This window comes from Sycon ciliatum, chromosome 8, assembly GCF_964019385.1.
Source record: "Sycon ciliatum chromosome 8, ocSycCili1.1, whole genome shotgun sequence".
In the NCBI taxonomy this organism is placed as follows: domain Eukaryota; kingdom Metazoa; phylum Porifera; class Calcarea; order Leucosolenida; family Sycettidae; genus Sycon; species Sycon ciliatum.
In genome coordinates this window covers 30,999,043-31,020,582 of record NC_088650.1, presented here as the reverse complement: position 1 = coordinate 31,020,582, position 21,540 = coordinate 30,999,043, and the positions used below count along the sequence as shown (strand labels likewise).

Here is a 21,540-nt window from a genome sequence, read left to right as displayed (position 1 = left end):
AGAAGATACCGGCTCAAGATGTAAACACTCAACTAAATCACATATGTGACAAATCAACACAAAAAGGAATAGTACAGAATGGAGGTGTTATGAACCCTACCAGACGTAACTATCACAAGTGCTAAATCAATCACAATGAGAAGGAGAGGTACACAGGAATAGGTTGCGGTAGTTTACACGTCACCAAGAGTACTGAGGTGGTGACAAAGATGGGTGAAAAAGTAGACGCCAAGTGAAAGCCAACAAGTCATCACGGACGTCTAACGTCACATCTGAAGATTGCTAACTGCACAAGACAAATACTTAACGAACCTCGATGCTTGAAATTCAGCCAACGGTAGGTGAAAGGAAGGCTGCTGAGTGTGACGTAGAACTGTGGGCTGCTGAGGCGACGTGTCCATCTAGATCTTGACTGCAGGGTTGGCGTCTAACGCTATAACCCGAGCAGTAGATCACATCCTTCCTCTGATCAATGGCAGGTTTCCTGGTCCAGGAGAAGTCATAATTCTTTGTTGCCATCTTCCATAGGTCCGTCGAATAGGAGTAATAGGTTTTTCATTTGACCCGACGAGACCACAAGACGCTTGCAGATCACAGCACGAACAGTTCACCAGCCACACTCCACGAAACGCTATCTTATGGAACAAAACAAGACTTGTCAGGAGTAATACTACTTGCTTTTGTGGAGTGTGGCTGGTGAACTGTTCGTGCTGTGGTCTGCAAGCGTCGTGTGGTCTCGTCGGGTCAAATGAAAAACCTACTACTACTATTTGACGGACCTATGGAAGATGGCAACAAAGAATCAATGATGTTTGCAGGGAAAATATTGGCTATCTCCACACTGAGCAAACACTGATGCAGGCACCAAACCGATTCTTACAGTATTTTTTTTCGATATCATAGACAGTGTGCTGCTCAGAACATTATATACAGTAACCGAAAAAAACATTGTTGGACTTGCCTGAAATGGATGACTCTCATTGGCAACTTTATGTTGTTATTGTTGTGATGTACGCAGGAGCTTTCCGTTCTGGTGGAATCTTACGACGAATCATCCGTGTCTGGCATTCTGCCAATCCTTGTCAGCATGCTGCAGTCGCTGGATGGAGCCTTGCGCGATTTGAACCAAACGCAGAGTGTGCTCGATGAGGTAGGAGCGGGCTGTTTCTCTTGGTGGATAGTAGAACCGCCCTTAGCTGACGGCTCTCCAGGCTCTCATTCTACACTTCTGCCATCAGGAGAATTCTGTCCCGAATGTTCGCAGTTAGAGTTGTTGTCAATTCTGCTGTCAGGACTCATTGCTAGCTATAGAGGTGTCGCAATGTACATGATAATAAATTATGTATATGCCTGGTCCGACTTTGTGCTAGTGAGGCACGGGTAGACGTAACATTTGTACCTTTTAAGAATATCCGGGGGGGGGGGGGGGGGGTGGTGGGAGGGGAGAGAATGCTGTGCTGCTACGCAGTGGCTGCGTTCGATTATGCACTTGAATCGATTCATGAATCCATTCGCATGCATTCAAGTCATTTGATTTTCATGTCATGACCCTCGAATCGATTCGGAATCCATTCACCCTATTCACATGGGGTGATGTGAATAGCGCGAATCGATTCATGAATAGATTCGTGAATCGATTCGTGTGCATAATCGAACGCACTCACCGTGTGTGTGTGTGTGGGGGGGGGGGGGGGTATGCGAATGCCTTCAAAAGCACAACACTGTGCAAGGATTCATCAGATGAGGGTGTCGAAAAGTAGGCAAATAAGTATTTGTTCTTTCTCCGCGTGGCATTGCCCACCCTGCAGATTGCTGAGGACAACGAGCAACTCCACGCTCAGTTCGAACGTGAACGCAAGCATCGTCGCGAGGAGCAGCAGAAACGGTTGGAAGCTGAGGACGCAGTTGAGTCAGAACGGCGCGAATACGGTGATGAGCTGGACATGCTCAGGCAGAACAACCGACGCCTTCAAAAGCAACTCACCACCACGAAGGATCAGATGAAAAGGTCAGGAATGCACATGGTTGGGGCTTGATGTGCTGCTGTCTGCAATACCCACCTTATCAGGAATGCACATGGTTGGGGTCTGATGTGCTGCTGTCTGCAATACCCAAGGTCTCAGGAATGCACATGGCTGGGGTCTGATGTGCTGCTGTCTGCAATACCCACCTTATCAGGAATGCACATGGCTGGGGTCTGATGTGCTGCTGTCTGCAATACCCACCTTATCTGCTGCTGTGTGTGAGGTTGTGTGCTATGTTATACGTGTAAATCCGTATTGCAGAGGTGAAAATAGTACAGTCCTGCTCATTGAAATCCGATCTAATGAGTCCAGTACACCTCGGGTGCTTTCAAGTTTGCAGTCCTAGACCTGTCAACACTGCACTGTGAAAAGTTGCAGGGCGCAGAATGGACCACTTGCCATTTGTGCAGATCCACGAAATCCCGTAGAATCCCGTAGACCTGGAAGGGTGTTGAATGTGCAGGACCCTATTGTGTTTTCTGCTATTTCCACTAAGAAATGGGCCCTGAAGGCATTTCATACGAAAACCTTTTTCTGACAAAGATCTAGCTAGTCATTAGTTCTAACCAAAGTGAAGAAGCTGGAAAAGTGATTGCTGGTCATTGAATTATGACACGAAAATTGGTCAAATGCGCATGCATAGCACACATTCAACACCCTTCCGGGTCTACGGGATTCTACGGGATTTCGTGGATCTGTATAAATGGAAAGTGGTCCATTGACTAGCTCGGTCGGATTTCACTGAGCATCACTGCAGTAGCGTACACGTGCTGGTACGTTTACTGGTTGCTGTCTGCTGTTTCAATACTTCTACTGATGTGTTTGTTAGGTGGTAGTGTGATAGTCCACGAGCGTTGATATTGGTATTTACGTTTACCGGTACCATCATGGCCGTACCCGCTGTACAGGTGGCCCCGGCCTGCTTGCTGTCGGTGGAGCTACGGCTGTCTCTGGAGCTTCTAGAGGTTTTAGTGTCCGCCGCTGCTGCTGCTACCGCTGAGGTTTGGTTGCTTTTCTGGCTACTGATATGGTGACTGGGTTGTTGGTACGGGTGGTGTGGTCTTATTACTGCCGCAGGTCTGAGGACAAGCTGGTTCAACTGAGGGCCGACCAGACAGAGCTGCGAAGCAAGTACACGCGGGTCAACCATGCGCTGCAGCTGACCATGCAGCGCGAAAAGCGTGCCTTCTCGCGCCGGACAAGTACCAGCACTTGTACGTACATGTACTTACATCGTAATCTTGGACCACCCCCTCTCTCAGCCCAGTAGGCCCTGCATGATTTGCAGACAATATATTTCGGTTCTCCAAGATTCTAATGAGAGAATGTTTGTTTGAGTGTTGATGTGTTTCGAAACCAAGCTGTTCACTGACACTGTGTGTATAATTATACCCATATGCTGGTGGGTGAGACCCTGTGGAAAGGATGGGACAAGCTAGATGTTGTATCTCTGAGTTCCACACACGGGCGATCATGCTGGAGAAGTGGTCTTGATATGTGTGTGACTGTCTCCTCCCTGCTAGTAATACTAGCAGGACAGTCGGATGTGCCGTGTACTAACACAATGGTATTGTCTGTATGCCTGTGCAGTCTCCGAATCGCCTGTACCACCATCAGTGATAGGCGAGGAAGTAGAAATGGCACAGTCCCTTCCCGCCAGCACACTGAGCCGACGTACCTCTCTTCCCGTCATGAACTCCCCGACTCCCCTGGAGGCGACGGGTGCATCGTACATGTCCGCTATCCCGGTGCGCCAAGCGGCAAAGGGAGGACACCGCAACGAGTCGGCATTCACGGACGAAATGGCGTCGGCACACGCGGTGACTAGTCGCACGGTGCCAGCCAGGAAGGGAGTGTTTCATCCGGTTGCCTCCTCGTCGCCGATGAGAAGCGGCCAAGAAGGCCGTGGTGTGCAGGGCCTGGCACTGCAGGAGGGCGATAGCAGCATGCTGTCGTCGGTGAAGATGGAGTTGGAGCAAGCCAATACTCGGATAACATCAGTGAAAGAAGAACGTAAGTTGCACTGCTTATAGTCTATCTCTCTGCTCTACATGTACACACAAGAGTACACACAAGAGATGGTGGAGCAGTGTGTCATGCAACGCCATACTCACTCACTGGCAAACGCTGTTCCACCTTCTCTTGTGTGATAGTGCTTTGGCCGGGTGGGTATCGAGCACTCTTGTGCCGGGCAGTGGAAGGCATCTTCTGTACTGTCTACCTCTGCTGCACTGTGAATCTCCACTGTATGGTAGTGATAAGTGCATAAAGGAGGAAACAGCCCTGTCCATGGATCAAGTGGATTATGCTGTATGTGTGCAGCAAACCCTGTCTTGCTCAGCGTGGCCGGTGGGAGATTTGAAAGTCAGCCGTTGTGACGTGGGTGTGTATGCATATGTTACTGAACTATCGATCACCAATAGTTCAATTACTTCAGTACACCAACAGAGTGATGAGCAATGGCTTGGTATGATGTAACGCTGCATGTTATAACTCAACTGTAGTCTTTGCTGCAACTCTTCTCATCCCCTTCTTTATATCGCAGCCGAGAGAGCGAGCTCGGCGGAGCCCGATGAGCCGGAAACGCCGACTGCCGACCGATCGCTAGCATCAGAACAGGACATAACACCAGTCGGTGATGAGGCAGCACATGTACGGTTTGCACCGGCATCAGATGAGCACGGCCTGGAAGATGGTGAGCAAGAACAAGAGTACTCTGATGAGTGTGGTGCATTCTAGCAGATACTAGTAGTATTACTGCTACTACTACATGCATTCTAGTACAGAATACCACATGTGCACACACACACACACACACACACACACACACGTGCGCACCCACACACCCACACCCACACATGCACGCACACGCGCACACACACACACACACATACACACCCACACACACGCATGCACGCACACCCACACACACACATGCACCCACACACACACACCCGCACACACACACACACACACATGTACACACACACACACATGAACACACACACAAACACGCACACACACAGCTTATATATAATAACAGTTGATGAGGAGGCGTCTGTGACACGTGCAAGGTCCAGTTGGATTACTGCTACTAACCTTCCATCGCTCACATGTAGGGCACTAGACACAGTCAACAACTGCTGTGAATTCCGTGTACTAACCTAGTACCAAGCACGGAAACTCTGATCTAACATGCACCGGATGAAGTGTTGTATCGTATGCTCGGTACATACCCATACCATGGCATAACAACTCATGCCAAGACCCGTAGGCATGATTAGAACACACATGTGCTCTCAGCTCGCGTTGGTTTTCACCGCAATCCTTCCACGTGCACAGAGCCCATCACAGCAGAGAGCGTCGTTGCCAGGGCTTCCAGCGGCTACGATTCGCTGACGGGGAGCACCGAGCTGACGGCTCGATCACACGACGAAGACGACGAGCTTGAATATGAGAGGCTCATCCAGGCTCAAATGCGTGGCAGCGCTAGTAGCGGTGATGACGGACAGGCGGCGAATGACCAATCGTTCAGCCAAGAGCTGGGCCAGTTCGTCACCGAAGAAGGCTCGCTGCTGGATATTGACCCCGGTGCTGACATCACGGTCATGGATAGTGAGAACTTGGTCAGGCAGGTAGGTGATTACTGATAGGGACTTCAACCGGCACAGGACATACATGTATGCACAGCACACTACTTTTTATTTATTTTTTATTATTAGCGTCTACAGCTGTGAAAGTACTAGTATTCATTGGCTAACATGGGATAAATTGTAACATGGAAAAATGTGGGCACAATTACAATTACAATTTACAATAATACAATTGTATTACAATGCTTTCCTTGGCTTACCATCTGAGTTCTAAAAACATGTGATCGGTTTCAATTGTTTTAGGCCATCATTTTTTATATCTATGTTTCGCGTCGTCCGCACGCATATGTTTTGCCTTTTTTCGGAAAAAAATAAAATATATCGAACATGCACAGTGAGTGTACGATGGTGCGAATCATCACTGATTCAGTGCCGACTGGGTGCATACGGCGAAGCTGGGATTCAGAAATGGCCTCGAGGCCAGCGTTGGTAAATCGTTTGTTCGGCATCTGCGAGCAGTATTCTTTGAGCTTACACCAGACCGCATCGATCGCCTCAAGCTGAGAGGATGCGTCGTTCCGGACCTCTTTGCACCGCTGCTGAAGTCTGAGTACAATAATCCAGCGAAGCATGGGCACCAACGGTTGCCTCCTCTGTCCAAAGTGAATATTTACTCACGCTGATAACCCAGATGTTGTGCTTGGATGTACAGTAGGATTTTTCTTTCGAATGTACACCATGCACAAGGTATTGTGCTATGTACAGTGCTATACCTGATGAGCCTTTTTTTATTATTTTGCAATTTTTTATTTTTTTCCACCTCTCGCATATGATTCTGGAAGTTGAACTGACGCGAAACATAGATATAAAAAATGATGGCCTTACTTGCCCGCGAGTGGTCCAGGCTTCCATTCTGCACTACACCTGCCTGGACTAACCATACTGTTCTAGACAGAGAGACATACACCTGTTGTGTATGAAGTAGACAGTGCAGGAACTTGTATGTGTGCCTCACGATGAACGTCTATTCGCTTTGTGTTCTTTGCCAGATTCATGACCTGGACGTGAAGAAGAATGAACTGGAGTCGGTACTCACGGAGCGCGATGCCAAGATCCAGGAGGTAATACTTGCATTGTTGAAGGCGTAAATTGTACTTCAGGCTTTCCATTCAAAACCTAACAGTTACTACAGGAGTACTGCTTATCCATTGCTATCAGTCCCGTGCAGGTATTAGAACAGCGGCCACGTCTTGGTTGCTTCCACGTTGCAGTGCTCTTGCTCGGATCTGTGTCAGTGTTGCTCTGTGTGTGTGTGTGTGTGTGTGTGTGTGTGTGTGTGTGTGTGTGCGTGCATGTGCATGTGTGTTTACGTGTGTGTGTGTGTGTGTGTGTGTGTGCATGTGCACACATGTATGCATCCTGATTACCCACTCTCTGACTTACCAGACTATAGTGCTTTGCATGCTGACCGTCCGTTCTATCTCCTGTCTTGGCATTGTTCTACGCTGTTTTGGCTACGTGCAGCTTGCCACTGAGCAAGAGATCTTGCAACAACACACGGACTCCATTGAGAAGCAGCGTGCAGAGCTGCATCAGAAGATCTCCGCCCTGGAGGAGACCATGCGCGAGAAGGACAACAAGCTGGAAGAAGCAATGCAACGCAAGGACAGCAGCAGCGACGTAAGCACCCCAGCTGAACACACCCTATTCCTCAAGCACCCCAGCTGAACACACCCTATTCCTCAAGCAACCCACCTGAACACACCTCAAGCAACCCACCTGAACACACCCTATTCCTCAAGCACCCCACCTGAACACACCCTATTCCTCAAGCACCCCACCTGAACACACCCTATTCCTCAAGCACCCCACCTGAACACACCCTATTCCTCAAGCACCCCACCTGAACACACCCTATTCCTCAAGCACCCCAGCTGAACACACCCTATTCCTTTGCTGCTGCTGCTGAGCCATCCTTGTCATTGCACTTACTACATATGGAGTGAAGGGGAATCCCCATCTGTGAAATTTAGAAAGTGATCCCCATTTCCGATGAAAACCAACTATCTGCTCCTGCGTGTGGTGTAGTTGTAGAAACATCTTTGAAAGAACTTATTTGAATTGTTGCCTTCTGGCGGTCTGTGCTACGGTGTTGCTGTACCCAGGAGCCTCTGTTCCCCGGTGCAGACGAGGACTGGCGTGTTAACCGAGAGAAGGGACGTCGCTTTACGCGCGCCGAGATGGGACGCGTGGTGAGAGAGCGCAACGACTTGAAGGTGAGTGAGTGCTCATTGATTACAGGACTACATGTAGCAGCAGTCTTGACTGCAGTTGATAGTGTCAACAGATGTGTATATCTCATAACTAACCTGCATAGTGCAGCACATATCCTGGGCTTATCCTGTATGTCCGTGCCCGTGCAATGCATGGGTGATTCGGTGCAAGACTCCGACTTAGCTGCATCATGGCTGCGGTATGCCTGTTGTAATGCTGCACATGACATGTGTTGAGCCGCGCTTTACTGCAATAATCTAGATCACAAAGTACGCCAAATGCCCGGTCATCCAGCATGCTTTCAGCAATGAACGATACCGAGGAGAACTCAGTGGCGTATTCGCCATGTCCTTGTGTTCTTTGCTGTCCACAATCGATACTATGGCTGCAGGAGAAATTCCTGGCGATCAAGGAGGAGCTTGAGCTGCTGCGTAAACAACTGGATGAGAAGAAGCCATCCCCTAAGAAGGGCAAAACCAGCTTGTGGAAGACGATCGTATCCATGTTCACGAAGAAGAGTCCCACTACTCGCAAACGCTCCGAGACAACACCCGTCCCGACAGGCGACGGTATGCGCCTGGAGAGCATCGAACAGGGACAGGATGTTGCCACTGCTGCGGAGACACCGATGGAGGAAGCGCAGTCGCTCACATTCGGTAGGTATCCCAAAAACCTGTGTGTGATTTTGGACAACCTAGGTTTATAGAGTTTCATTTGTACCTACAGAGGATTCTACACATGTGTTATGACACCTGCGTTGTAAGACTACAGGCATAAATCAGAAAGGTTTCAGGCTTCGGGTTCCAGGCTGTTCGAAATAGAGTGCTCGATGCCCAAGGGCAGAGCTCATACAGTAAAACCTGCGACTAAGGACCACCCCTTGGGGCCAGAGAAAGAGCGGTCTTTAGTGGCAGGTGGTCCTTAGTTAGAGGTTTGCACCGCACAACCATAATGAATGCGAGACCATCCGTGCCTGGTGAAGTGGTCTGCAGTACCAGGCTGGTCGCTAGTCACGGTGGTCTTTAGTTACAGGTTTTACTGTACTTCGCAACATGAAGAAGAAGAGGATGAAGAGTGTGTTGTAACTCTGAGTGTCACGTACCAGGCGATCACCAGACAACATACTACACGTGTTTTACGAGTAGGGCTGAGTCCGTGCACTCTTGGGGCTGATCCATGGGGGGGGGGATTACGAGGACTGATTCCGTGCACTCTCTTCGGGGTGATCCATGGACCAGGCTTGCGGCTGGTGATGGCAGATCTGCTCCCAGAGCAAAACCTAGTATAATCTGTCTAGAAGAGGCAGCATTCAATGGATTCCTGCTCTGGGAAGCCGACAAGATGAGCTGCTTTATGAGGGCAGTGAGCATGGACGGCTGGCACAGGCTTTGAAGGAATAATTATACCCCTAGCCTTACGGCCATTGTACTCTGAGAGTATTTCTGTATCTGACGGTTGAAACAAACCCTCTGCATGTGTGTACTTGTGCAGATGAGTCACGTTTCGATGCGTACGGCTGGAGTTTGCCGGCCGACATGAGGCCAGTGACATCGCCGGATGCTTCGCACGACGGTGGCGCTAGCACGTTTCAGGCTATGTCCGCCCAGTCTTCCCTCAGCACAGTGCCCGTGCTGACACACTCCAGTCCCATGGTGGCGTCTGAAGAGCAGGTGAGAATCAGCTCCTACAGCGCCACAGTGCTATACCCACAGTGTGCAAGCCAGTGAAAGCAGTGCCAGTAGTGAAAGCCAGTGAAAACAGTGTGAATAGTGCAAATAGTGCGAATCAGTAGAGTTCGTACTCATGACTTCAGTACTAAACTAGCGCTATGCACCCTGCAATGTTGCTTGCCTGTACTATGGCTACGTAAAAAGCCCATAGCCCTGCACCCAAATCATCCCTGTACTTGGCTCATACACATTATTGGTCACTTTCTACTGGCTGGTGCTATGTGGTGTAAAGAGTCTAAGACTGTCCAGTAGCTCCTAATATGTGTCATGTAGATCTACACTGTGCCGTGACCAAGTGATGTGGTGTGTGTGTGTGACCAAGTGATGTGGTGTGTGTGTGTGACCAAGTGATGTGGTGTGTGTGTGTGTGACCAAGTGATGTGGTGTGTGTGTGTGTGACCAAGTGATGTGGTGTGTGTGTGTGACCAAGTGATGTGGTGTGTGCGTGTGACCAAGTGATGTGGTGTGTGTGTGTGACCAAGTGATGTGGTGTGTGTAGATATCGTACATGCAGTTGTATGTAGTACTATGTACGCACGTGCAGGCATGCCGTGCTTGTACCGCTTTATGTATAGCACGAGAGAGATGACATGGCGCACTTCTGATAGAGAACTAAAGAAGATCTGTTTAGCACAATGGCTGTCTTGTGAGTGACTGAATAGATGTCTACATTGGCGCAGTGAACGAAAATGACAAAGGGCAGGACGCCCAAGGAATTTATTCCTGACTATGCTGCGAGCAACGTCGGTGCTGATTTTGAACTCTGGCTCGAGGACATAAATGATTTCCTTTCAATCAGTGAAGTGACGGCAGCAGCTGACAAGAAACGCTTGTTCTTGAATCTGGCTGGATTAGCAGTGAGGCGCATTGTGAAAGGTCTGGTTGTCACGGTGGAGCAGACACAAGATGGCTCACCTGGAGATGAGTACCAAGCCTTGACGGACGCATTGTTGGCACACTTTCGACCGTCAACAAATGTCACGTCTGAACGTCACAAATTCCGCCAACTCCGCCAAATGGAGGGCGAGTCGGTGACTTCGTTCGTTGGGCGGCTGAGAGAAAAGGCAGATGTTTGCGAATTCAGCTCCACTTCTGTGGATACCATTGTCAACTGCCAAATTCGCGACCAGCTGATCGTGGGCCTGCGTTCTGTTGAGCTTCGAAAGGAGCTGCTGAAACAGTCGAAGCTGACCCTGAACGACGCCGTCACCAAGTCAGTGGCGTTGGAAGCGTCGATTACTGACAGTAAACTGTACGATAGTACCAGAGCTAGTGACGCACCGCCTGTGTTCCCCGTGCCCATCCAGCGTGTGCAAGCTGTCTCTGCAGCTGGTTCTGGATCAGAGGGAAAGAAGTGCAAATACTGCGGACGTAGTCACAAACCAGGCATGCGTAACTGTCCTGCGGCCAACGTCACCTGCAACAAGTGTGGCAAGCGAGGGCATTTTGCAGCGGTCTGCATGTCAAACAAAGTGGAAAGACACGAAGAAAGAGCCCGGCCAGTAGAGGATGAGCCTGATGAATATGAGCATGCAAGTCGCATGTACGACTCCGCTTTCGCCGTCAGTAGCTATGCACTCGCTGGCGACAAGACATTCCAGACTACACTCAAAGTCAATGGTGAGCTGTGCACTGGACTGTTAGACACAGGTGCAACTCGGACGATCCTCACTGATGATGTGATCAAGCCCACGCGCAAGAGTGACCGCTTGCTGAAAGCGTACAATGGCGGTGTCGTAGAGACTTTGGGCATGGCTGACGTCCACATTTCACATGGTGGCAAGAACGTGAAGTGCAGTTGTTTCGTGGTAGCAGCCAGTCAGCACTCCGTTCTCTTCGGACAGGATGTCATCAAGGAGCTGAACCTCCTGTCACAAGCAAACGTGGTGAACGTGTCACCCATCGAAATCTCTCTGGAAGACGGTTCAAAGCCTCTAGCCCAGCCACCACGACGCCCAGCTTTCAGTATCCGGGCTGACATCGAGACCGAGCTGAAACGGCTGACCAAGTTGGATATCATTGAACCCGTCAAGGAAGCCACGCCGTGGGTGTCACCACTTGTTCCAGTCCGCAAACCGAATGGAGCATTGCGACTATGCGTGGACTACAGAGAACTGAACAAGAGAGTTACACGTGAGCGCAACGTTCTTCCAACCGTTGACGAGATCACAGCTCAGCTTGATGGCGCAGGGGTCTTCTCAGTTCTGGATGCGGAATCTGGATTCCATCAGCTACTCTTGTCAGAAGAAGCAAGGCCTCTAACGACTTTCTCATCGCACTGTGGCCTGTTCCGTTTCAAGCGTTTACCTTTCGGTATCGCATGTGCGCCTGAGATTTTCCAGCGAGTGGTGTCCGACATTCTGGAAGGCCTGCCAGGAGTCATCGTCTACATCGACGACATCCTAGTGTTTGGCTCCAATCAAGCAGAACACGATGCACGGCTAGAAGCAGTCAAGCAGCGACTGCGAGCAGCTAACCTCCAACTCAACTGGACCAAGTGCCGACTGAACCAGGACCGTGTGAAGTATCTGGGACATTGGCTAAGTGCGACCGGCTTGTCCCCAGATGATGACAAGTTACAAGCCATCCAGGAGCTGGCCCCTCCGAAATCTATCTCTGATGTGCGACGGTTCCTGGGGATGGCTACGTACCTTGGAAAGTTCATTCCGAACTTGGCCCAGATCACGGCTTCTCTGCGCAGGCTAGCAAAGCGTGATCCCTTCAGTGTGGATGATGAAGTCCTGCAGGCATTCACCTCAGCAAAGGCTGGTATAGCGTCAGCTTTGCAAGCGTTGGCATTCTTTCAACCAGCATTAGACGTCCCTACTGCTATCAGCTGTGATGCATCGCCAGACGGTTTGGGAGCAGTCCTGTGGCAGAAGAATACCAGTGGCTGTTGGGTACCAGTGACATGTGCCAGTCGCTCTCTATCAGATGTTGAGTCACGCTATTCTCAGCTGGAACGAGAGATGCTGGGAGTGGTATTCGGCCTGACTCGCTTTCGGCAGTATGTACTAGGCCGAGAAGTGCAAGTGTTTACGGATCACAAGCCGCTTATTTCTATCGTCCAGAAGCCGTTCGACGAAGTGCCACCGAGGCTTCAGAGATGGCTGGTCGCATTGATGCCCTATCGCTACAGCTTGGTGTTCGTCCCTGGCCAGCAGATGGTTTGTGCTGACACCCTCTCTCGAGCTCCTCTACCTGATCGCACAGCTTCACCTGCAGAGGCACGTTCAATGGCGGAATTCGTTAGTCTCATTCTCGAGGCTTGTCCGGTTCGTTCCAAGGATATTCGCCAGGCCACGGACTCTGATCCGACACTGAGCAGCGTCCGACAAAGAGTGGGCACATCAGTTTGGTCAGGGTGCATCCAAACGGAAGAGCCTTACTTCCTGCTACGCCATCAGCTGACAGTCATTGAAGGGATTGTCATGCTAGACAATCGCTACGTCATTCCAGAAGAGCTCCGCCCAGCGGTGCTGCGACTAGCACATGAAGGTCATCCAGGCATCGATGCATTCCGGGATACCCTTCGCGAACGGGTTTGGTGGCCAGGTCTCATGAAGGATGCCAATCTGTTTGCAGAGAAATGCTCTGAATGCTGGCGTAAACGCTCCAATCCAGCGCAACAGCTCCTCCCTACAGAGATAGAAGGTGTCTGGCAGAAACTGGCCATTGACCTTGTTACCATTGAGGGAGCCACGTTCCTGTCTGCTATTGATTATGGTTCCCGCTGGCCAGAGCTTCTACCACTGTCCAATACTACGACAACGGGTGTGATCGACAAGCTGATGGAGTTGTTCGCACGGTTTGGTCTGCCTTCAACACTCGTCTCGGATTGGGGCCCACAGTTTGCATCCACTGAGATGTCCAAGTTTCTCGCTCAGTTGGGTGTTGAGCATTGCAAGTCTAGCCCCCGGTATGCCCGCTCTAACGGTATGGTGGAGCGACTACATCGTCTGGTGAAAGAACGAGTTGCCAGCCTGAGACCTCATCTACCGCTACACCGCCGCATCACTCAAGTCTTGTTCGACATTCGCAATTCGCGGCACCGGATGCTAGGTACATCGCCGAGCGAAGCGTTGTTCAGCAGAGTCATTCGGACACGGGTTCCAGCATCCATCACCCCACAGATCGTCAACCCATCTGAGCAGATCAAGGCGAAAGCAGCAATGGTTGAAGGTCATGACTCGCGCCGAGGTGTCCGCAAGTTACCCCATTTGCCATCAGGTACGCGGGTAGTGCTCCATGATGGGTACAGCGACCCTCGAAAAGAATGGAAGGTAGTAGAGCAGTATGGTCGTCAGGTTGGGGTCACTGATGGGTCACGCATACTGCTCCGGAACCGTCAGCATGTTACCGAGTTTGTAGCACCAGCAGCAGCAGCAGCGGAGAAAGCACCCATGAGTGAACCTCCGGCACAGTCAGAGAGGGAGCATGTGCCAGAGCCAGTGTGTGCTCCAGCACTGCCAGTGTCCGACCCAACAAGCCTTCCGTCAGCGAGCAGCGCAACATCCAGGCCCGAAGCTCCGGTAACTGCGCTCACATTGCCGTTGTCTCCTGCAGCTTCACCGGAGACGACAGCATCACCTGCAACACCGGCCTGTATGTCACTGTCACCGCCAACTTCTCGTCCAAGTGTATTCCGTGAGGGCGTACAGACCAGAGCTGGCCGTCAGATCAAGCTTACAGAGAAAGCACGTGAAGCTGACATCTGAGTCGTCGAGTCATGCATTACCAAATGAGTGGCTTCAATCGCTACCAGATTGGCGTTGTTTAGAATCTTCTAACCAGATTGGCGTTGTTTAGAATCTTCTAACTACCTTGTGAATATTTAGATTTTTCTTTATTTTTTCCCCTTATTGGTCGAGTTTGCATTGTAACTCAAACTCATGGTGTTTTTGCCTCAAGTTTTGAGTCAGATTATTTCTAATAGTTGCAACACTTCCCGTCTCTCTTTTACTCCAACACATGTACGTACATTCCTCTGCAAGCTGCAGGATACGGATGCAAGTGTTTTTTTGTTTGTTTTAGTTTTCCTTTTTTCTCTTTCTTCTTTTTTTTTTTCTTTTTGAGGGAAGGGGGGTAATGTAGATATCGTACATGCAGTTGTATGTAGTACTATGTACGCACGTGCAGGCATGCCGTGCTTGTACCGCTTTATGTATAGCACGAGAGAGATGACATGGCGCACTTCTGATAGAGAACTAAAGAAGATCTGTTTAGCACAATGGCTGTCTTGTGAGTGACTGAATAGATGTCTACAGTGTGTGCGTGTGACCAAGTGATGTGGTGTGTGCGTGTGACCAAGTGATGTGGTGTGTGCGTGTGACCAAGTGATGTGGTGTGTGCGTGTGACCAAGTGATGTGGTGTGTGCGTGCGTGACCAAGTGATGTGGTGTGTGCGTGTGTGACCAAGTGATGTGGTGTGTGCGTGTGTGACCAAGTGATGTGGTGTGTGTGTGTGACCAAGTGATGTGGTGTGTGTGTGTGTGACCAAGTGATGACGACGTGTGACTCTCACTAATCCAAGTGTGACTTACCAGCCAGCAATAGTGTATCCCTATGCTCCCGGTTGCTTCTACACCGGCCTTGTTGATTTCACACCTCGGGAACCTCGCTGGCAAATAGTGAGGATCACACAAGACATGTACGTGTAGAAGTAGTGAGGTAAAACTCATGCTAGTTCCACTCAAAGTTGTAGAGCTATATTTGCACTGTACGGTGTCAGAGACACCACCTATATATCCATGAGTTCCACCGCTGTCCTCTCTTTCCTAGCCTGGTATTCTCAATACTGGTTCTCTCTCTCTCTCTCTCTCTCGCTCTCTCTCTCTCCCCGGCTCTCCCCGACTCTCTCAGACTCTCTCTCTCTCTCTCTCTCTCTCTCTCTCTCTCTCTCTCTCTCTCTCTCTCTCTCTCTCTCTCTCTCTCTCTCTCTCTCTCTCTCTCTCTCTCTCTCTCTCTCTCTCTCTCTCTCTCTCAACCACTCACAGTGTCTAACACTGGCGATATGTTGTCCCGTCGTCTCATCACAGTGGTGTTAATCTGGTGTTGCGTCTTCCGTGCATACACACAGGAGCAGTACCTGCAGGCGGCCAACAAAGTCTTCAGCGCTGCGGCGGTGTGTTGTACGCCGCAGAGCAACCCGTCTCTGTCACCGTCCGACATGGTCTGTCCCTCTTCTCTAGTGTGGCTGTGTGTAGGTAAGCACCGCTGTGTGTGAAGAGAGGAGCGTGGAGAGTGCGGGCTGAATCCGAATGTCTACACAAATTTTACCTGGTGATCGCTTTTAGTGTATTTCAATAGCATGATTATGTGAGTAAAATGCCACATTAACCCTTTACCATCCGTGCGTACTTGAATCGATCTCTAGAGATCGATGGACATGCATACACTATAACATTCGTAACTCGATCGATTCTTGTCGGAATTTAAATAACTAAGTATGTAGGAAGAAGCCGAAGAGCTCAGCTTTCCATTGCATCATTCGATGAAGAGCTGCGATGTCGCATTCCAAAGATATTCCGCTCGACATTTCGGCCACGGCAAAAGTCGAATTTCTTTCCGAGTGACTGACCTTGAGCGGGGAATTTCCCCTCTCCTGACATGCTGAGTCACGTTTGCATGCTTTGAGTGCGTGGGCAGCATGAAAAGAAACTCAAGCAAAAAATGTGGATTGTTTACGATGAAGGAGCGAGAAATGGCTGGCGAGGAGAGAATTTCCTCGTATATCAAGCGATGGGGTGTATTTGAAGCTCCCTGGAGCTGGATATGTGATCTTGGTAGTGTCCTGTTTGAGCTCAATGGACGCAGCGCATGGAGAGCTTTCCAGAATGCCCAAGTTTGTGAAAATTGGTTGATTAGAACCGAAGATATTCTCAGAATAAGGTGAAAATTATTGCATTTGGGACTGCTGGGGAAATTTGGTCGGATGGTAAAGGGTTAAACAGCTGTGGCGTGATTGTTATGTTAACTCTGATTATAAATACGTATGGATTATACCGTTAGTTCGAGGGTATACCGCCTAATAATTTCACGAGTGCTTAGCACGAGGGGGAAATGAGGGACACAGTATACACAGAGTACGAATGATATAATCCGTTTATTTTATCCCATGGTACTTTCCCAGATCTAGACCGGGACCAAAACCAAAGCTCCCTTATTTACTCTTGTTGTGACCCATGTGAACTGAGTGGGGTATGTCGTGAACCGAGTGGGGTATGTCGTGAGCCGAGTGGGGGGTATGTCGTGAACCGAGTGGGGGGTATGTCGTGAACCGAGTGGGGGGTTGTCGTGAACCGAGTGGGGGGTATGTCGTGAACCGAGTGGGGGGTATGTCGTGAACCGAGTGGGGGGTATGTCGTGAACCGAGTGACGTATGTCGTGAGTGGCGTATGTCGTGAACCGAGCGGGGTATGTCGTGAACCGAGTGGGGTATATTGCTGAATATTCTTCGCTCAGAACGGCCGCTGATCGGCTGAAGTCGCCCAAATCGTGCCCTACCTATGGGATAACTCCCTGTGCACCACCTTGCTGTGTCTATTACGCATTGTGTCTATGTGGACGCTGTCATTGCAGGTACTACGGAGCTGAGTCGTGTGGATGTGGTCGACACAAACTCTCCAAAGGAAGTGCTGCACAGTTTCCCTGTCGGTACGTCTCCGATCCTGGCCGCTGCGTGTGTGCCAGGCATTGAAACAGGTGAGGCCTAGTCCAACCTCTAGGAGGTGAAGTCGTCATTGATGTTGCTGAATACAGATTCCGTGCTGTTTGGTAGTGTGAAGACATGGTGACTTACTCCAAGCGTGCTGCTCTCTCTCTCCTCCTCCTCTCTCTCTCTCTCTCTCTCTCTCTCTCTCTCTCTCTCTCTCTCTCTCTCTCTCTCTCTCTCTCTCTCTCCTTCCTTCCTTCTTTATTTCCATACCAGATATTGATGGCGGTGGATTTGTTCACATAGCTGACAGTGGTACAGAGAGTCGCAGTCTAACGCGGGCAGAGATTAACAAGTGGAGAATGAACATGAGTCCAGCACACTCTCCCTCTCACCTAGCTGTGCCCGGCGGTGTGGATGGAGACGAGATGTCGGTAAGACATCATTATGCTCCCGTCCATGGCACAGTTCAGATCAGCAATGCTACTGCTTATCTCCTCTTCTGTGTTGCCTTGCCCCGTGGGATTCATTCATCCTAACCCCTGCTAATCCCTGCTTCCGTGCACAACAGCCTGCGCTGTTGTTGTATTCTTTCATTTTACTTTGTCATGGGCACAGGTAATGCTGCCTTCTCATCGGAGGGTGAAACTCCCCATTCCTGCCAAAAACGAAAAAAGCGTTAGTGGGGTGTATGGGTCTTTCTAATCATTTCCTATTTGCCAGCTCTTGTCTTTCGTTGTTGTTGTTGTTGTTGTTGTTGTTGTTGTTGTTCATCACCCTCTACAGCTTCACAGTGCTCACTTTGCGTCAAGATCCAGTTCAGAGCGCGACCCCCGCAGTCCAGCAAGCAGTAGTCGAGTGACGTCACCCGAAGGAGAAGACAACGCACCGCCTGACCCTGATCCTGGCAAGGAGTCGGATCCATCTGCAGGTTAGTGGTGGCACTGTTGTCATAGTGTGGTGATGTCGCCGTAGTCCTGTATTATGGTTGCGGTAGTATATGCATTGCATTGGTTGTGTGTTGCCTGGTAGCCTGCTTTAGAGTAGGTACTGCAGCACCTGCAGAACCTAGATAGTGTGTTGTCTGTGTGACCCTTTTTAGTTTAGATGAAATGTTCATATTCTGTACGGACTGCTAATGGCACTGTGGGTCTCACCCGTGGATACAAGTTTCGCCTGCCCCCCCCCCAGGCTCCAACCAAGCGGAATGAATTCGATACTGCGGCAAATACCGCTGGGTGCACGTGGGACCCGTCGTCCGGACCTTTGGTATGATGCAAACAGAGGCATGAGTGTACCACCTGGTGTGGCAATCTGTGCCTAATATCCCTGTACATGTAGATATTGATAACAAATATGCTGTTGGAGTAGTCCCAAGTACTCATGCCTTCTCTCTACGTAACTCACCCTAGAACAATATAAGCTTACCCTGGAATGATATTAAATTTTCCATTTCTTCTCTTTTCTCGGTTCCTGTTTTAATTTTGCTGATAGATGCTGATGAGACCGACCGTGGTCGTGTGACGTTCAGCACTAAACCGCAAGAGAAGCACGTGCCGTCGGAGATTCTCAACCGTCCCAAGCTGCAGCAGCCCACCATGTGGCTGGGTGCGGAGTTTGGAGCGCTGTACGTGCACTCGGCCGTCAACTCGTGGCAATCCTGCCTGTTTGCTATGAAGGTATAGTGGAGCTCACCATAGTACATACTCTGATAAGACCTATATTTTACATCATTTTATTTTACATATACGTTTAGCTCGCTGACTTGTCAGTTTGAGCACTCTGGCAAAGTACGCTCGGGCCTGGTTTATCAGGTTCGGCCTCATTTTCTCTGTGCTGCGCTGATGAGTCCACAAAGGACGAAACAGTTCTGTCCGCAGATTGAGTATATTTTATCTATTTATTTAGACATCTACTGGCACGTCAAAAAGACGGCCAATTTATCAGTTGAGATGAAGTGTGAGAGCCAACCATGGCACAATGGAATATACAGAGAGGTGGGTTTGCTTAGTACGGACATTGTCCGGGGCACAGTTGTATTGTTCCGTATTGAATTGTGTTCGGATAAGAAGTGCCTTGGATGCTGAGTACTACGCTTTGCTGTTCGGCGTGGGGGTACTTCTCATCAGAGTTCTACAGTACTTGAAGAGGGAGATGGCTGCGATTGTGATACATGTACATGTACTGCTGCTGCAGCCTACACAGCACTCAGAATTGGGGTTCCTTGCACACAAAAATGTGATGTGCTATCGTGATCTGTAGATGTTGATAATGGCCGGACAGACTAGCATGCAGAGCATTAGCATGTGTTCCCCATTTCGTTGCGGATGATACTGTGACCCTGTATGGTTGCTGCTGTCATGGTTGTGATGATGCCCTGTATGGTTGCTGTCATGGTTGTGATGATGCCCTGTATGGCTGCTGCTGTCATGGCTGTGATGATGCCCTGTATGGCTGCTGTCATGGTTGTGATGATGCCCTGTATGGCTGCTGCTGTCATGGCTGTGATGATGCCCTGTATGGCTGCTGTCATGGTTGTGATGATGCCCTGTATGGCTGCTGCTGTCATGGCTGTTGTTGCAGGTGGATGCCTCTGTGCTCAGTATCACCTACACACGCCAGAAGGTGTTCCTGTCGATGGAGAACGGCAGCATCATGGTCTTCCACCGCGATGATGATCAAGTCTGGGACTTTGATAACTATGAAACCATTGACGTGAGTGACCAGGATGCACACACGATTTCCAGTACACCATTATCTCAGTTGAATGTGGCATCTTGTTCTGGACGAAAGGACTAAAAAAAGTGATGCGCCCAAACGGCGTTGGCTGCTGTTGCTGGTGTTCTATTTTAGAAAGTCAGTGTGATGTTGGTTGAAATTGCAAAGAAAAAAAAGAAAGCGCCCAACGTGGGGCTCGAACCCACGACCCTGAGATTAAGAGTCTCATGCTCTACCGACTGAGCTAGCCGGGCTGCTTGGCAGGACTGTCAGTGACGCATATCCTGTCCTCGTATGCCCAGCGTCGGGTGGTTGACTGAGCCCCTAGGCTGAGGAGCCTCTCAGAGCGGCCTCAGTTGTGCCTCGGAGACACTGTAGTCAACAGTTCAGGATTTCAAACCCAAGACAGGACCGGTGGAAGCAGATGTTGTTTGGTGTACCGATAGCATATGCGGCTGTAATGTTGTGGATGACATAGTAAACAGAGACGACCCACTCAGCAGTAAACACAGTGACACGTTGGTGATCATGAAGTTGGTCCCACGACAGCCGGATCACGCAGACTGGCTCTGCCGTGCCTGCAAGAGTAGCATTTTATGTGACGTATGTGTGTGTGTGTGTGTGTGTGTGCGTGCGTAGATAGGTAAGTATATTGCAGCATTCCATGCGACTTGTAAAAAGACTTGTGTCCGAGTATGTGTGTACATTTACTACATTGTCACGTCTGTCACCATGGGCTGGGGAGGCAAGGGAAGCATTCTGTGTGATTTTTGCACATGTGTAGATTGGCAAGTCGATCGCAGCATTCTGTGTGACTTGTGTATGTGTGTGTGTGTAGATTGGCAAGTCGATCGCAGCATTCTGTGTGACTTTTGCATATGTGTGTGTAGATTGGCAAGTTTGTCACGATGGGTGACTGGGAAGGCAAGGTACCGGCCACAACAATCCTGGCGGTGGACGATGCGGTATGGTGCGGTGTGGGCAACTCTGTCGTCGTCCTGAACATCGACACACATGAACTGGTGGTAAGTTAGTCAAGGGAGTGGTTCATCTGCATTGTAAAGGGTGTGTGTGTGTGCTGCACCCATGTTACCCTCACTCCGAGTAGTGAGTGCCCAGTTTACAGTGGGTGTCGGCGCACTTCATTGCATGTAAAGTGATTCACGCATTCATCACCGCATTTGTTAGCACAGTACACGCTCCCTGCTGCCAACGCGGGTCTCGAACTAGGGACCTTGTGATTTGCAGGAAAGGCCACAATCACTCGGCCAAAGCACCGGTTGCGCACTATTGATATTTTTTTTAAACAGCACAAATTCAGGACCATCAGCCCTTGCCCTCTGCCATGTGCACATTGTACAGAACATGGTGCTGGTCTGTCACGTCCTGTAGCTACTAGCCCTTCATACACAGGACGTCACGTGATATCCTCATTGAGGTGCTGAAGCCCGGAAGAGTCAAGCCCAGTAGATGCCTGAAGTGCATTCCTGCATTGTCACCGATTGCCGTGTGGATTGGCTCCAAAGCTTGGAAAGAATAGACTTCAT

General features: G+C 49.9%; 1 protein-coding gene and 1 non-coding gene across 2 annotated transcripts in view; one reads left to right on the top strand and one right to left on the bottom strand.

The window, feature by feature from the left end:
- Nucleotides 1-1,018: 1,018 nt before the first annotated feature.
- Nucleotides 1,019-21,540, top strand: part of LOC135822713 (JNK-interacting protein 3-like) — a gene marked incomplete at its 5' end in the record, with an annotated part of 25,279 nt that continues 4,757 nt past the window's right edge. Inside the window, 18 exon segments of the mRNA XM_065335537.1 lie at nt 1,019-1,150; nt 1,809-2,008; nt 3,102-3,238; nt 3,615-4,037; nt 4,570-4,719; nt 5,367-5,659; nt 6,667-6,738; nt 7,142-7,297; nt 7,783-7,893; nt 8,283-8,547; nt 9,383-9,561; nt 15,701-15,827; nt 17,203-17,325; nt 17,552-17,709; nt 18,062-18,206; nt 18,770-18,954; nt 19,859-19,990; nt 20,884-21,018. Coding sequence (XP_065191609.1) covers nt 1,019-1,150; nt 1,809-2,008; nt 3,102-3,238; nt 3,615-4,037; nt 4,570-4,719; nt 5,367-5,659; nt 6,667-6,738; nt 7,142-7,297; nt 7,783-7,893; nt 8,283-8,547; nt 9,383-9,561; nt 15,701-15,827; nt 17,203-17,325; nt 17,552-17,709; nt 18,062-18,206; nt 18,770-18,954; nt 19,859-19,990; nt 20,884-21,018 — 3,123 coding nt within the window.
- Nucleotides 20,175-20,247, bottom strand: Trnak-cuu (transfer RNA lysine (anticodon CUU)). Its single transcript has one exon. It is a non-coding gene; the product is annotated as a tRNA-Lys (tRNA).